Source organism: Pelophylax lessonae (assembly GCF_965119305.1).
Source record: "Pelophylax lessonae genome assembly, chromosome: 9".
Lineage (NCBI taxonomy): Eukaryota > Metazoa > Chordata > Amphibia > Anura > Ranidae > Pelophylax > Pelophylax lessonae.
In genome coordinates this window covers 60,584,792-60,602,792 of record NC_138776.1, presented here as the reverse complement: position 1 = coordinate 60,602,792, position 18,001 = coordinate 60,584,792, and the positions used below count along the sequence as shown (strand labels likewise).

The window sequence follows — 18,001 nt, the reverse complement described above, 5'->3', positions numbered from 1 at the left end:
TACAGGCACAGCCCCACTACATGGAGTGAACACATTTTTCGCCCGGAGTTCAGCTTTAAGTGCGCTGATATTATGAGTTATTCATTTAGTGTTTGTTACATAAATTTTGGTCTGATGTTCACATTTTTACGTATTTCAATCCACTACAATCATGCCAGCTCACCACATAACTGCCAAGAATATGATGTGAGAAGGAGCGGTAAAGCAAGACCATAGTGTAGTAATGCAAAGTAGGAAGCAGGATCCTATGTATGTAATATGGCAATATGGCTGCCCCCATGTACATATATTATTACAAACTATATACAGAAACTATATAATAAAATCTCACAATAAACCTAAATGTACGTTACAAATACATCAAGCTGATCTCTTTTGCACGGTACAAGCACACAAATCACTAAAGTGAAAATATATTCACTTACAAGGGTTCAGCAGCCATATGGGTTATGCTGACAATGCCTTTGCTGTGCCTCATCTACTACCCTGGTGACCGGCCAAAGAGGGTAGTAACCCAACCTGTAGAGTCACAAGTGGTTCTCAAACCCTTTAAAGGGATTGTAAAGGCAGAAGGTTTTTTTTTTCTATGCATTATGATAAAAAAAAAAAACCTGTGTGCAGCAGCCCCCCTTAGCTCCTCTAATACTTACCTGAGCCCATCTTTATCCAATGAAGTTGCAGGAGTTTCTCAGCTGCCCGGGACTCCCCTCCTCATTGGCTGAGACAGCAGCGCGGTGTGATCGGCTCAAAGTCAGTCAGCCAATCAGAGAGAGGGGGCTGGGCTGGGTCGCAGCTCCTATCTGAATAGACACAGGGGGCTGTGACTCGGCTCAGGAGCCCCCATAGCAAGCTGCTTGCTGTGGGCGCACTCAACAGGAGGGAGGGGCCAGGAGCACAGAAGAGGGACCCAAGAAGAGGAGGATTCAATAATTATAAGCTACATTAACAGATGTAAGCTTTATATTTACTAAAATATTTGCATTCCCATGTTCTGTGTACTGCGGGAGACCAGATACTGTGAATGCAGAGTCCTGGGTTTAGTAACACTTTAAAAGATGAATCTTTGTATTGAGAACATATGTACACCAAAAATTTACAGATCCTCTTAAGGCCCCTTTCACACGGGCTTTCCGCCCAGCAGTTTTGCTCAGCAGAGATGGATCCGCCGATCCCCGCTGAGCAGGCTGATGACAGGTCCTTCTACGCTTACTTTTCAGAGACGGACCTGTCAGATCCCCGCTCTCCTCTATGGGAGATCGGATGAAAATGGACCGCCTGTCCGTTTTCACCCGATCCAGTCCTCCAGATGGATGGAAAATAGGGTTTTCCATCCGTCTGGATTTCACGGACAGAAACGGATCGGATGGCAGCGGGTGTCAGCAGGGATGTTGCCGCTGACATCTGCTACTCCATAGGGAAGCATATAGCATCCGATCAGGTCTGCCAGAAAAACTGACAGGCGGACCTGATCGTAAAGCCTGTGTGAAAGGGTCCTTAGACAGCAAGCTCCCATGAGCCCACCACCTCCTTCTCTGATAGTTTTATGTAAAACTCAAAAAAATTTGGATTTACCTTTTCCATCTTCTTCAGGGCTCCGTGCGACAGCCCTCAATGTATGGAAGTAGCCGCTATTCCCCTTGTATCTGTAGTGCAGCCGCATGCATGAGAATTTGGGCTTTCCAAAAAATGTAGGTTCTGGGCCTGAACCAGAGGAAGAACATTACAAAATGGCAGCAGATTGCAAGAGACACCGGGTGGGGGGGGGGGGGGGGGGGAAGATAGAGCTGGACAGAGAAGGGATAAAGAAAACAAGAACAGACACACAAAACACAACTAAAGAACGGGGCACCAGAAAGAACTTTGAATAGAAGCCAGTTGAGACACCCACATGTTCGCACAATAGAGGAAAGGCTCGGCCTAAGGCAGCTAAAAAGGACAACTTTTGGATTATGTCCACCAACACATTTGTGACTTACCAATCTCAATCTTTTCCAAGTCATCCAAACTTAAGCGTTGATACTGGTTCACTTTGTCCACCTCATCATCATAGCTGAACAAAAGCAGAAACAGTTAGCAATGGCTGAAATCTCCCAAAATGGGCACTGCTCAGCGAAACTAGACCTTATGGGAAGTTACTGGCAGTCAAGAATGAGAAATTGAAGGAGGATGTATGTTTATTTGTCACTTACTAGGCACATAGTAGGCACAATTTGAGAGCAGCAGGAGGACTTCAACATCTTTGTGAGTGGCATCAATGAGGCTACAAGAAAATGAGACAACCTGTTAGAAGACCACAAAAGAGCAATTAGTGGTACAACTATTTCCCATCAAATAGGTAGGAGCTTCTATCAACTATAAGCACTAGAGGACAGAGCACAGACTCCACACTAGAGGGCACAGCACACCCCGCCCAGACTCCACACTAGAGGGCACGGCACACCCCGCCCAGACTCCACACTAGAGGGCACGGCACACCCCCGCCCAGACCCCACACTAGAGGGCACGGGCACACCCCGCCCAGACCCCACACTAGAGGGCACGGCACACCCCGCCCAGACTCCACGGCACACCCCACCCAGACTCCACACTGGAGGGCACGGCACACCCCGCCCAGACTCCACACTGGAGGGCACGGCACACCCCGCCCAGACTCCACACTGGAGGGCACGGCACACCCCGCCCAGACTCCACACTGGAGGGCACGGCATACCCTGCCCAGACTCCACAGTAGAGGGCACAGCACACCCCCCTAGAATGCACGCTAGATGGCACAGCACATCCCGTCTAGAAAGCACACTAGAGGGCACAGCACATCCTGCCAAACTTGGTCCTAGAGGGCAGAATACATCTCCCCTAGACTCCACACTGGAGTCCCCCATCCCTAGACATCACACTCTCTTTTACACACCACACTACAGGACAGAGTACATTTACCACCCCCCCCCCCCCCCCCCAACCCCAGACTCCACACTAGAGGGCAGAGTAGTAGAACACAATCTAACTCGAAGTGACTGGGGCAGAAATTAAAGCAACTTGTAAAGCCAGCTGGATGCAGGGTACGGAAAGGAACTTGGATGGTGAAAGCAGATTGGAGTGATTACTATACAGCGAGGAGAAGTTAGGCGCAAGTGCTTCTCTGACTTGGTTTAAAAGGCTACCTAAACTCACATTGTAGAGGCAGGACTGTCACACAATATGAAAAAAAAAAAAAGTGTAAAAATGAAATATGAATGCAGGTGAAAGACTATAGGAATAGTTAATAGGACAGCAAAACATGTCAGCTGTGGGTAGGCCTTGCCCAGGGAACAGACAATGAGGGTCTGGGAGGACACTATGGCTAATTTTAGAGGAATTCACTATATGTGCTCTGACCACACAGCTGGACATACAAAAGTTCTCCACTGTCTTTGCTCTTGCTTGGTATGATGATAAATTAACGGTAGCAATCACAAAGTTTACGGTCTTCGGTGTTGGCAGCATAATATCAAGGTGAATATATTGCTGCAGACACACCTGGGGTCGCAATCGATAAGTGCCCAGCCGCCGTGAAACTTCTCACTGTCTGGCAGGAGGATCTGCATGTAGTTCTGAAGCAGCTGGCTGATGAGCTCCTGGTGGTTCCTCTGGCTCTGTCTGTGGAGAGCCTCGTGTTCCTTCTCTTTAGTGAATATGGAGTAAAGATCTTCTGTCACTGGGACCCCCTGCATCAGATCTGCAGAAAACGCAACCAAAGATGAGCAGCTACATTTTATAGTCTGAATGTGACAGCAAACCTATACCATGGCAAGACAGTGCAAACATCATGCAGATCACGTGACCCTCAGAGGTCACATGTGAAGAGTACATGACACACACCCCTAATCAGTCTTACAAAGCTCTGTGTACACCTCTTACCTATCACAGCCTGTCGGTATGCATCTTTGAACCGGTTTAGGTAATATCGATTGGCAGAGTTTACTCCGTCCTTCATCACACCGGCCAGTTTCCTCTCTCCGGTACGAGTGAAATCCCCCTGTAAGGACATTCCATATTAGAAAAAAACAATGTGAACTAATAACAGCCAACCTTCCAAACATTATACAAGAGGTCAATGTCACTCTGCACTGGTCATCCTTCCAGTACAGGAGATCAAAGTCACGCTGCTATATTACAGGTCAACCTTCAAATACACAGGATCAGTGTCAATCTGCACCACTGCTGGACAGGCTTCTCACACACAGTCTTTATTTAAAAGACCAGCACATCAGGATACTTATTTTAAAAAATGTGACAGTTATTTCTTAGCAGAGACCAATGAGATTTAAAAAATTAGTCAAGTGGCCAAAATAAAAAAATATCTTATCCTTGTGTTAAAGTAGGGATGCCAAACCTTTTGGCCCTCCTGGGCCACATTGGAAGAAGAGGAATTGTCTTGGGTCGCACAGAAAATACACTAACAATAAGGATAGCCATTGAGCAGAAGTGAAACTCAGCCAGATCACAAGTTAACGATCACTGATATAATGTACTAGTGATCGACCGATATAGTTTTTTTAATGTAAAAAAAAAATTTTTTTTAATTATTTTTTTTTCTAAAAGGTACTGTTGTGGAGGGATCTGGGGGTCTAAAAGACCCCTCCTCCGCACTGAAAAGCATTCAAAATGCCCAAGTTTGGCTGTTTTGAATGCTGTCAGCTTTTTTAATTCGGCGCCGAGTACCCGGAAGTGATGTCATGACATCACTTTCGGGTTTTTTTTACATGGAGACCGGCGCATGCGCATTTGCGGCAGGGATACCAGCTTTCACGGGGATACATATCTTCATGCTTCATCGGGTCTTCCCTTCGGTGGTGGTGGTGGAGATAGGATGCCCGGGTCTCTTGGTGGGACGGGAGACCTGGGTGAGCTGTGGAAGGCGGCGGGAGGACGTCCCCTCCCGCTCCTTGTAATGACAGCCGAGCGACTTCTCAGCCGCATCGATTGTCATTACAAGTCAGCCGACCATCGGCTATGGACACCGGGGGTGATACCTCTAGCTGCATGCATCACCCCGGTTCAAGCAAATATCGGCAATAATTGGTAACCTCAGGGGCTGATTCCGATATATTGGGGAAAGTGCACATCGGCCCCGCTATATCGGTGTTGCCGATAATCGGTTGATCTCTACAATGTACCCATCTGAGTAATAAAACTTCATTTTTTTGTAATAATTTTTAATATAAAAAGAAAGGGGACAACCTAAAACTAGTGCGAGATTTAAAAATAACGCATCAATATCTGGTTTGAGGAATGTAGCAATTCATCAGATATTTTGGTTCTAATTTTGCCCTTCGTGTGCCTTATCCTTGAAAATAGTTACTCACAAATATAGGTGCTGCCAAAAACCGATGACATCAATGGGGCGTGATTGTGAAGAGTGGGAGATTTTTCTTTGAGAAGATAAAACTTATAATAAAAGTTCAGTAAAGAGACACTACAGTTTTCTTCAGCCACGTGTTCTCTATGCGTAAACACATTGTAACATAACCCCCCCAAAAAAATATTAACATTATTAAACTACGATTTTATGTTGGGCCAAATTTATAGCCATCCTGGGCTGCATGTGGCCCGTTGGCTGCTGGTGTGAATTGAGCCCAACGTGAGGATGTTACACCATATAGAGGCTTTCTAGTGAGGTTTTATACTAGGGAAAATGTTCACATAAAACCACAAGACATCACTGGGATGGCTTCACACCACTGTCAGCAAGATAGAATTTATATTATACAGGAGTGACATCACCAACCTCCAGATATAAAACTTATGTTATACAGGAGTAACATCATCTCTCTCCATATAGAAGTTATAATATACAGGAGTGATATCACTACTCTCCAGATAAGTTATATTTTACAGGCATGCCATCACTGCTCTCCAGATAGAAGGTATATTTTACAGCAGTGACATGGACAAGGGCACAGTATACATTGCAAACACCTAAATGGCAGTGTGATGTGGGTGACACAGTAAACACACATTTTGGAATGGTAAATATGAAAAAACGAAAGCTAATAACAGACCTTCAGAGCCGCTGTGCCTGCATACTGCTTGCTTATTGAATCTCCATTGTTTGCCCACATAATCTGGTAGAGCCGATAGCATTTCATTGGCAGTGGCTGCTCTGGGGGCATCACACCAAGTTTCTTTAGCTGGGAGGAGAGAGAAAACCTTTTACCACTTCACATCTACTGCAAAAATTGGATGTTAATATACCATACACCACTTTATGCTCCCCCCTCAGACCACTGCCACCAAACTGCTCCACCCTCAGACAACTGTGAGAAGAATAGAACTGACAGAAGGACTCTGGGAGCAAACATGGTGCTAAAAAGCAACTATCAATGAGGGAACTGTGGGAGGTTACTGTAACTGACCGGAGCATCCTGGGAGGGGCCCTAGAAGTGACCGGAGGATCCTGGGAGGGGCCCTAGAAGTGACCGGAGGATCCTGGGAGGGGCCCTAGAAGTGACCGGAGGATCCTGGGAGGGGCCCTAGAAGTGACCGGAGGATCCTGGGAGGGGCCCTAGAAGTGACCAGAGGATCCTGGGAGGGGCCCTAGAAGTGACCAGAGGATCCTGGGAAGGGCACTAGAAGTGACCAGAGGATCCTGGGAAGGGCACTAGAAGTGAAAAGAGGATCCTGGGAGGGGCACTAGAAGTGACCAGAGGATCCTGGGAGGGGCCCTAGAAGTGACCGGAGGATCCTGGGAGGGGCCCTAGAAGTGACCGGAGGATCCTGGGAGGGGCCTAGAAGTGACCGGAGGATCCTGGGAGGGGCCTAGAAGTGACCGGAGGATCCTGGGAGGGGCACTAGAAGTGACCGGAGGATCCTGGGAGGGGCACTAGAAGTGACCGGAGGATCCTATGAGGGGCACTAGAAGTGACCGGAGGATCCTATGAGGGGCACTAGAAGTGAACAGAGGATCCTATGAGGGGCACTAGAAGTGAACAGAGGATCCTATGAGGGGCACTAGAAGTGAACGGAGGATCCTGGGAGGGGCCCTAGAAGTGACCGGAGGATCCTGGGAGGGGCCTAGAAGTGACCAGAGGATCCTGGGAGGGGCCTAGAAGTGACCGGAGGATCCTGGGAGGGGCACTAGAAGTGACCGGAGGATCCTGGGAGGGGCCTAGAAGTGACCGGAGGATGCTGGGAGGGGCCTAGAAGTGACCGGAGGATGCTGGGAGGGGCCTAGAAGTGACCGGAGGATGCTGGGAGGGGCCTAGAAGTGACCGGAGGATGCTGGGAGGGGCCTAGAAGTGACCGGAGGATCCTGGGAGGGGCCTAGAAGTGACCGGAGGATCCTGGGAGGGGCCTAGAAGTGACCGGAGGATCCTGGGAGGGGCCTAGAAGTGACCGGAGGATCCTGGGAGGGGCCTAGAAGTGACCGGAGGATCCTGGGAGGGGCCTAGAAGTGACCGGAGGATCCTGGGAGGGGCCTAGAAGTGACCGGAGGATCCTGGGAGGGGCCTAGAAGTGACCGGAGGATCCTGGGAGGGGCCTAGAAGTGACCGGAGGATCCTGGGAGGGGCCTAGAAGTGACCGGAGGATCCTGGGAGGGGCCTAGAAGTGACCGGAGGATCCTGGGAGGGGCACTAGAAGTGACCGGAGGATCCTGGGAGGGGCCCTAGAAGTGACCGGAGGATCCTGGGAGGGGCCCTAGAAGTGATCGGAGGATCCTGGGAGGGGCCTAGAAGTGACCAGAGGATCCTGGGAGGGGCACTAGAAGTGACCGGAGGATCCTGGGAGGGGCCTAGAAGTGACCAGAGGATCCTGGGAGGGGCCTGGGAGGGGCCTAGAAGTGACCGGAGGATCCTGGGAGGGGCCTAGAAGTGATCGGAGGATCCTGGGAGGGGCCTAGAAGTGACCGGAGGATCCTGGGAGGGGCCTAGAAGTGACCAGAGGATCCTGGGAGGGGCCTGGGAGGGGCCTAGAAGTGACCGGAGGATCCTGGGAGGGGCCTAGAAGTGACCGGAGGATCCTGGGAGGGGCCTAGAAGTGACCGGAGGATCCTGGGAGGGGCCTAGAAGTGACCGGAGGATCCTGGGAGGGGCCTAGAAGTGACCGGAGGATTCTGGGAGGGGCCTAGAAGTGACCGGAGGATCCTGGGAGGAGCACTAGAAGTGACCGGAGGATCCTGGGAGGAGCACTAGAAGTGACCGGAGGATCCTGGGAGGGGCACTAGAAGTGACCGGAGGATCCTGGGAGGGGCACTAGAAGTGACCGGAGGATCCTGGGAGGGGCACTAGAAGTGATCGGAGGATCCTGGGAGGGGCCTAGAAGTGACCGGAGGATCCTGGGAGGGGCCTAGAAGTGACCAGAGGATCCTGGGAGGGGCCTGGGAGGGGCCTAGAAGTGACCGGAGGATCCTGGGAGGGGCCTAGAAGTGACCGGAGGATCCTGGGAGGGGCCTAGAAGTGACCGGAGGATCCTGGGAGGGGCCTAGAAGTGACCGGAGGATCCTGGGAGGGGCCTAGAAGTGACCGGAGGATTCTGGGAGGGGCCTAGAAGTGACCGGAGGATCCTGGGAGGGGCCTAGAAGTGACCGGAGGATCCTGGGAGGAGCACTAGAAGTGACCGGAGGATCCTGGGAGGAGCACTAGAAGTGACCGGAGGATCCTGGGAGGGGCACTAGAAGTGACCGGAGGATCCTGGGAGGGGCACTAGAAGTGACCGGAGGATCCTGGGAGGGGCACTAGAAGTGACCGGAGGATCCTGGGAGGGGCACTAGAAGTGACCGGAGGATCCTGGGAGGGGCACTAGAAGTGACCGGAGGATCCTGGGAGGGGCCTAGAAGTGACTGGAGGATCCTGGGAGGGGCCTGGGAGGGGCCTAGAAGTGACCGGAGGATCCTGGGAGGGGCCTAGAAGTGACCGGAGGATCCTGGGAGGGGCCTAGAAGTGACCGGAGGATCCTGGGAGGGGCCTAGAAGTGACCGGAGGATCCTGGGAGGGGCCTAGAAGTGACTGGAGGATCCTGGGAGGGGCCTGGGAGGGGCCTAGAAGTGACTAGAGGATCCTGGGAGGGGCACTAGAAGTGACCGGAGGATCCTGGGAGGGGCCTAGAAGTGACCAGAGGATCCTGGGAGGGGCACTAGAAGTGACCAGAGGATCCTGGGAGGGGCCTAGAAGTGACCAGAGGATCCTGGGAGGGGCACTAGAAGTGACCGGAGGATCCTGGGAGGGGCCTAGAAGTGACTGGAGGATCCTGGGAGGATCCTGGGAGGGGCCTAGAAGTGACCGGAGGATCCTGGGAGGGGCCTAGAAGTGACCGGAGGATCCTGGGAGGGGCCTAGAAGTGACCGGAGGATCCTGGGAGGGGCCTAGAAGTGACCGGAGGATCCTGGGAGGGGCCTAGAAGTGACCGGAGGATCCTGGGAGGGGCCTAGAAGTGACCGGAGGATCCTGGGAGGGGCACTAGAAGTGACCGGAGGATCCTGGGAGGGGCACTAGAAGTGACCGGAGGATCCTGGGAGGGGCACTAGAAGTGACCGGAGGATCCTGGGAGGGGCACTAGAAGTGACCGGAGGATCCTGGGAGGGGCACTAGAAGTGACCGGAGGATCCTGGGAGGGGCCTAGAAGTGACCGGAGGATCCTGGGAGGGGCCTAGAAGTGACCGGAGGATCCTGGGAGGGGCCTAGAAGTGACCGGAGGATCCTGGGAGGGGCCTAGAAGTGACCGGAGGATCCTGGGAGGGGCCTAGAAGTGACCGGAGGATCCTGGGAGGGGCCTAGAAGTGACCGGAGGATCCTGGGAGGGGCCTAGAAGTGACCGGAGGATCCTGGGAGGGGCCTGGGAGGGGCCTAGAAGTGACCGGAGGATCCTGGGAGGGGCCTAGAAGTGACCGGAGGATCCTGGGAGGGGCCTAGAAGTGACCGGAGGATCCTGGGAGGGGCCTAGAAGTGACCGGAGGATCCTGGGAGGGGCCTAGAAGTGACCGGAGGATCCTGGGAGGGGCCCTAGAAGTGACCGGAGGATCCTGGGAGGGGCCTGGGAGGGGCCTAGAAGTGACCGGAGGATCCTGGGAGGGGCCTAGAAGTGACCGGAGGATCCTGGGAGGGGCCTAGAAGTGACCGGAGGATCCTGGGAGGGGCCTAGAAGTGACCGGAGGATCCTGGGAGGGGCCTAGAAGTGACCGGAGGATCCTGGGAGGGGCCTAGAAGTGACCGGAGGATCCTGGGAGGGGCCTAGAAGTGACCGGAGGATCCTGGGAGGGGCCTAGAAGTGACCGGAGGATCCTGGGAGGGGCCTAGAAGTGACCGGAGGATCCTGGGAGGGGCCTGGGAGGGGCCTAGAAGTGACCGGAGGATCCTGGGAGGGGCCTAGAAGTGACCGGAGGATCCTGGGAGGGGCCTAGAAGTGACCGGAGGATCCTGGGAGGGGCCTAGAAGTGACCGGAGGATCCTGGGAGGGGCCTAGAAGTGACCGGAGGATCCTGGGAGGGGCCTAGAAGTGACCGGAGGATCCTGGGAGGGGCCCTAGAAGTGACCAGAGGATCCTGGGAGGGGCACTAGAAGTGACCGGAGGATCCTGGGAGGGGCACTAGAAGTGACCGGAGGATCCTGGGAGGGGCACTAGAAGTGACCGGAGGATCCTGGGAGGGGCCTAGAAGTGACCGGAGGATCCTGGGAGGGGCCTAGAAGTGACCGGAGGATCCTGGGAGGGGCCTAGAAGTGACCGGAGGATCCTGGGAGGGGCCTAGAAGTGACCGGAGGATCCTGGGAGGGGCCTAGAAGTGACCGGAGGATCCTGGGAGGGGCACTAGAAGTGACCGGAGGATCCTATGAGGGGCACTAGAAGTGACCGGAGGATCCTATGAGGGGCACTAGAAGTGACCGGAGGATCCTATGAGGGGCACTAGAAGTGAACGGAGGATCCTGGGAGGGGCACTAGAAGTGACCGGAGGATCCTGGGAGGGGCACTAGAAGTGACCGGAGGATCCTGGGAGGGGCACTAGAAGTGACCGGAGGATCCTGGGAGGGGCCTAGAAGTGACCGGAGGATCCTGGGAGGGGCCTAGAAGTGACCGGAGGATCCTGGGAGGGGCCTAGAAGTGACCGGAGGATCCTGGGAGGGGCCTAGAAGTGACCGGAGGATCCTGGGAGGGGCCTAGAAGTGACCGGAGGATCCTGGGAGGGGCCTAGAAGTGACCGGAGGATCCTGGGAGGGGCACTAGAAGTGACCGGAGGATCCTATGAGGGGCACTAGAAGTGACCGGAGGATCCTATGAGGGGCACTAGAAGTGACCGGAGGATCCTATGAGGGGCACTAGAAGTGAACGGAGGATCCTGGGAGGGGCACTAGAAGTGAACGGAGGATCCTGGGAGGGGCACTAGAAGTGACCGGAGGATCCTGGGAGGGGCACTAGAAGTGACCGGAGGATCCTGGGAGGGGCCTAGAAGTGACCGGAGGATCCTGGGAGGGGCCTAGAAGTGACCGGAGGATCCTGGGAGGGGCCTAGAAGTGACCGGAGGATCCTGGGAGGGGCCTAGAAGTGACCGGAGGATCCTGGGAGGGGCCTAGAAGTGACCGGAGGATCCTGGGAGGGGCCTAGAAGTGACCGGAGGATCCTGGGAGGGGCCTAGAAGTGACCGGAGGATAATGGGAGGGGCCTAGAAGTGACCGGAGGATCCTGGGAGGGGCCTAGAAGTGACCGGAGGATCCTGGGAGGGGCCTAGAAGTGACCGGAGGATCCTGGGAGGGGACTATATATGACAGGAGGGAAAGATAAGTGACATTAGGACTCAGAGGGGTCTAAAAACAATAGGAGGACTCTGGGAGGGGGGGGGGGGGGGACTATTAAAAAAAAAAAAAAAAAAGACAGGATGACTATGGGTGGTGAATATAAACAGGACGACAAATATGAATGACAGATTAACATAAAGAAGATAACTTGAAGGGACTGATCATTTCCATGTCACAGATTACATATTTTGGATGATAGCCACAATCTATTTTCGATCACAAAGAAAAACTGGTGTGTTTGGATTCCCTCCACAACCCTGAATGCTCTGAGGGAATGCAGAGATAGAAATAAGAATCTAATCACTATTGCCCATCTACGAAGTGCCCGTAATTAGGCAGAATATGTCATATAAACAGAAGGGCAGCACAAAGGGATGAATAGGAATGTGTAGAAAGTTGAAACGTGGGGGCGGGAGGTGACAATAAGGACTATAAAGTTGAAAAGAAGTTGGGTGATGTGACTGACAGCAAGGTAAAATAATGGGTAGGTAGAGGGACTAGGAAAATATGAAGCCTTTAATGTGCAGGTCAGGTTAGGAGTAATGAAGTGGGAGGTGCATGGAAATGTTTGGTATCTTTGTAATTCCAATAATATTACCTGATGTTCCATGACAACACGAGCAATGGCAGCTTGAACCACATTCGTCCTATCCAGGCAGTCCATACAGTTCACTCGAAAAAAACCATCCTGCTTACAGATGACTCCAGCCTGATCCACCCTACCCATAAATCAGACATATGTAAGTATGCATCTCTACAAGTCTCAGAATTGGAGTCTCACAATCTGTACACTCACCAACACCATTTCATGTCAGTTATAATATCACTGATGGCGTCACTCAGCGTCTGCACGTTCTCAAACTTCATCCCACGGCTGGTGACATGAAATACAACCAGAGAAAAGGTAAACAGGAGCCCATCCGAACGATCTCAATATTACATAGTGTACCAGGCCATTTACTAATTCTCCATCAGGATCCGAAGGTCTAATATAATCTCACCAGCAATGATGACAAGGTACAGGGCCAGTCTTGTTGCATTGACCAGGGAGAGCATTGTCATGACAAAAAGGACAGTGTGTGAGAAGCATAGGAGCCTCACAATACTGAATATCTCTATTATGTTTTATTTATAGTCAGTGTGCTAAAAGTTTAGCTTTTTTGACTCCAGCATCAAAAGGGTTAACAGCCTGAGCTCAGTAGCAGACACGTTTATTTCTTAAAATTCTGCATTACTTTTGGGTTTCTGAGGAAAACAACGTCATCTTATAATGTGTGTGTTTGTTCATGAAATAGTTAATAGTGTAGAATTTATATAAAAAAAAAATTGAAGGCTTTGGCTTCATGCACATGTCTACAAGAGGGCCATACAGCGTACATTCAGGCATAATATGCTGCCTGGGAGTACAGAAGCAATGTACAGCAGTCCCTCAAAACCAATGGAATATGCAGCGGCTGTGGGGGGGGGGCATGACTGGATGTGATCACGGCGAGACGTGTGTTCCTGGAGCTTCGTTAACCTGCCATTATCCGCTCCCAATGCCATACATCACCAGTCTTTTGCCCATCAACCGGTAGCCAAGGTTTCTGCCATCCTGGGGATGTCGAGCATCGCCAATAAAACCCAAAGGGAAAGCACCGCTAGACCAGCAGCAGACCCGCTCATGAGGCAAAAGCCCAGGCCTCGCCTCCGCCATCTTGGCGCCAGTGTCGTCCTCACCGGCAGCAGTCAGTGAGACATGAGGATGGAGCAGGTAACAGACCCAGAGGTTCAGCGCCCTGGGACACTTCCATCATCGTCCCAGGAGCCAGAAGCTGACCCTGCCGCCATCACTAAGCTCACCCTGGAAGCCATTGATGCATGCAAGGCCGTATGGACCACCTAGCCTCTGAGTGTACCCTCATTAGACACAATTTAGATAAGATCAGAGGTCACCTTACATTAGCCCAAGATAGAATATCAGAGATTGAAGATAACACACACTCCCATGGCCTGGTAAGATCGTTACATCATAAAGCTGATTAGGCAGAAGATAAACAGACGGAATAATGTGCGGGTGGTGGGGTTCCAGAGGGGTCTCAAGAGAACAGGCCTGTAATTTTTCTTTAAGCAGCTTCTCTCCCTGGAAGATCTCCCCGCCAACATATGTGGTAGAGAGCTCACCATGTCCCCATGGGTAATAGGCCTCCTAGAGCTACTGTCTGAAGAAAGAAAATATCAGGATCTCAAGTTGGAAAATGGGCACATAATGTTGGTTTCCTGATTTTTCAGCTGAAACACAGAGGAAGAGGCAGTCTTTTACTGATGTCCGGAGGCGATTGAGGGATAGAGAAATCAAATACAGCATGTTATATCCCAGCAGGCTTTGCATCTAAGAAAGGGTCTGTAAAATTTTGTGACACCCCACAAGAGGCCTCTGAGTGGTTGCCCAGTAAACAAAATGTGTGCCTGAATAGGTTTCAGGGTTCTTTATCCAGGGGCCCCTTGTTAAGCTTTTGTTATCTTCTCCTTTCCACGTCCTTTTCCATTAAAGTTAAATTGACATATATAGTGGTTCAGACTAAACCCTAATATCAGTGATGGCGAACCTTGGCACCCCACTCACTTGGAACTTTATTTCCCATGATGCTCATCTACACTGCAGAGTGCATGAGCATCATGGGAAATGTAGTCTCAAAACATCTGGGGTGCCAAGGTTCGCCATCACTGCCCTATATCCTACGTTGATACACTAATCTCCACCAATCACTACTTCCTTGAAGCACTTTAATGCTGGTGGTTTTGCCTTGAATGGGCACTGATACTAGACCCGACTATACGGAGTCTCCCGTTGGGGATGTGGATTAGTCACCTAGAACTACCAAACTGTAGTGACCAGCGGTTAAACCTCAACAGCTTTTCTTTGTTTTCAGGATCAAGCTGCATACCAGAACGGGGGGGGGGGGGGGGGGGTGGTTCAACCAGCTAACCAACAGTTGCTATTATATTCTATACCAACCATAACTATGAGGTATCACATAATTGTCCGAAGCCTTTCTATTCCCATCGAAAAAGTTGTCTCTCACTTATTGGGACATTTATTTTGGGATGTGTTCTCATGACTAATGCGATAACATTTTTCTCATGGAATCTTAGAGGGATGTAGAATAAGTTCAAACAGGCAGCGATATTCCAATACCTTAAACAGTTTAAGCCACATGTGGTCCTCCTGCAGGAGACTCGCCTTGATGGTGGCAAAATGTCATCCCTACGTAGAGCTTGGGTACAGAGGGCTCTCCACTCTGTGTTCCACCTTTGCAAGAGGGATCTCCATTCTACTTAGCAAGGCAATTCCCTGTACTATTCGGCAGGTGTTTTTTCTGATCTGGGGGGGGGGGGGGGTTGATATGTGGCTGTGGTATTAGACATTTGTCATCAAACTTCTGCTAGTAAATATATATATATATATATATATATATATATATATATATATATATATACACACACATACACACACACACACACACACATACATACATACACCTCCTCCTTTACAGGCTCAATTGCTATTTGACATTGGCTCCACATGCCCATCTACCCATAATATTGATGGGCGATTGCAATGTCATACTTAACCCTGCCTTGGATTCTTCCAACCCCAACAGGCCAGGCTCCACTGAGTTGCTCTTCTGGGCCTCTGCTGCGGGGTCTGCTGAGTTGTGGCGATGGAGGCATCCAGAAGCCACGATTTATTCTCATCTCTCCACCACTCTTCGCTCCTCAGCTAGAATAGACCTGGCTTTCGGTAATTTCTCCCTTCTACCATTAATTCAGGAGACTGATTTTTGGCTGGGGGCATCTCTGATCATAACCCGCTGTCTGTCACACTGGTTTTTCCAGCTGGGACCAGTAGGGGGGATGGAGGTTATCCCTGGGCTGGTTGCAAATTTATCAGGTTTCCTCTCCTTTCCAAAAGTCTATAATTTCATAATGGTCCACAAACATTGACTCGGCTGAGCCTACGGTGGTGTGGGATGCATTTAAGGCAGTGACTAGGGTGGAATGCATTTCAACAATCAAAATAGCACGCAAAGATCATAATTCTGAAATTGTGGTTTTGAAAAACAGGGAACGCGAGTGAAAGAAGGAACACACCACTTCTCTCTCAGATGCCAGCTGTACTATCCTTTTGGAGGAGCGGCGTCTTCTCTCTCTGCACTTCACAATTTGGTGCACACTAAAGCCGGGCGTAGGGTGGAGTCTCGATTCACGCAAGATACAAAAATGGTAAGCTATTGGCTATGTTGGTGGCAGACCAGAAGACCCCAGTGAGTATAACCGTCATTCCACAGATTGGTATTGACCTAGAGACAGACCCATCTATTATATTGACAGAATTTGACAGTTACTACTCCTGTCTGTATGCCCCTATTCCCTCGTACAACCTTTCTGCTTTGGAGAATCTGCTGGGGGGGGGGGGGGGGGGGTCGGACACTCCCGGTGTTGTCGGAGGTAGACAGGGATTCCCTCTAGGCTTGGATCACGCCATTGGAGGTAGAGGCAGCTATATCAGCCTTCCCTTCACACAAAGCCCCTGGGCCAGCCGGCTTCCCAGCAGATTTCTACAAATCTTATGCAGAACAGTTAGCCCCTAGGATCAGTGCCCTCCTGACTCACTGTTTAGAACAACAGACTCTCCCTACCTCCATGTTGGACGCATATATGATATTACTCCTAAAAACAGGCAAGGACTCGAGGGCTTGTTCGTCCTATCGTACCATAGCCTTATTAAATATGGACCTGAAAATTCTAACTAAAGTGCTAGCGACCCGTTTAATTAGTCAATATTGATCAATGTGGGATTTATGCCTGGGAAATCCACAGACACCAATATAAGGAGACTACACACTCACATTTAATTATCCACTGCGGAGTCGCCCACTAGGGTTATAGTATCTATAGACATAAAGAAAGCCTTCGATTCTGGGAATTGGCAGTATATGCACAAGGTATTGGAGCTTATGTGCTTCAAGCCAAAGTTCCGAAGATAGATACCTATGCTCTATAGTAGCCCTTGTGTGGCGATTCGGCTTGGATTCTCTGTCTCGCACCATTTTGATATAGGTAGGGGTACTAGACAGGGGTGCCCGCTCTCCCCCTTCCTATATGCGATTGCCCTTAGATCATTACAGGCGGTGGGGGCTATCCAGGTGGATACTATACGGGAATGCCTAGCATTATATGCAGATGACCCAACTCCGATTTCTTAAAAACCCAAGACTTTCTCTCAAAGCAGGGCTGACCATTCTAAATGAGTTTGCCATATACTCTGGACTCAAGGTAAATTGGGGAAAATCATCCATCCTAAAGGACAATGCAAGGACCGTGGCCAACCCCAGGCTCCCGTTACAGTGGGTCTCATCTATTACATACCTAGGCGTCCAGGTTACTGCAAAGGTTGGGGACTATTTCATATTGAACCTTCCCCCACTGGTAGCACAACTCCAACAAAAAAGTACAAGCATTGAAAAAACGACCTTTGTCACTGATTGGGAGAATCAGTCTTCTTAAAATGAAGGTACTGCCAGTCATTCTCTATTTCCTGCGGCACTCTCCAATTTGAGTACCCAAATCCTGTTTCGGGAAATTGTATAGCATTATTGGATCATTCCTCTGGTCTCCAGGATCCCCCCTCCATATAGGGCTTAGAGTTTTACAAGAACCCTGTGGCCAGGGTGGGTTGGCACTACCGGATTGGCAAAAATACTACCTTGGCAGGGCAAATGCTGTTTGCCCGTCGCTGGTTGATGGCAAATGATGGGGACTCGGCCACAGTACCTGACGTAGCACAACTTGGGTCTTATCAGAGTCTGGGGTTAGCACTGTACAAAGGCCCAAAGTCCGACCTCCCCTTGACCCGAACAATGAAAGCTACCATTAAAGCATGGGAAGTAACGACTAAATTGGCATGTCCAAGTTATAATGGCATATCGCTGTCCACCCGCTTCTGGATGAATCCTTGTCTCTCACACTTTTACTCCCTGCCTAATCCCATGATATGGGCGACCAGAGGCATTAAGATATTGGGGGACATCACTAGGGAAGGGGATCTCCTGACATTTGATCAACTAAAAGCAAGACATGACCTACCTAATTCATACCTTTTTTGAATTTTTCAATTGCGCCACACATTTCAAAGCCAATTTAGAGATGTGAGGGTAGAGACTCTGCCCTCAAACCTTGAAGACCTATTGTCAGCTGGT

General features: G+C 50.8%; 1 protein-coding gene across 1 annotated transcript in view; it reads right to left on the bottom strand.

Annotated features, from left to right (window-relative positions):
• Nucleotides 1–18,001, bottom strand: part of INPP5F (inositol polyphosphate-5-phosphatase F) — a 70,581-nt gene that overhangs the window by 4,829 nt on the left and 47,751 nt on the right. The window contains 8 exon segments of the mRNA XM_082267446.1: nt 1,573–1,701; nt 1,977–2,050; nt 2,186–2,260; nt 3,514–3,712; nt 3,895–4,012; nt 6,039–6,167; nt 12,358–12,478; nt 12,556–12,633. Coding sequence (XP_082123572.1) covers nt 1,573–1,701; nt 1,977–2,050; nt 2,186–2,260; nt 3,514–3,712; nt 3,895–4,012; nt 6,039–6,167; nt 12,358–12,478; nt 12,556–12,633 — 923 coding nt within the window.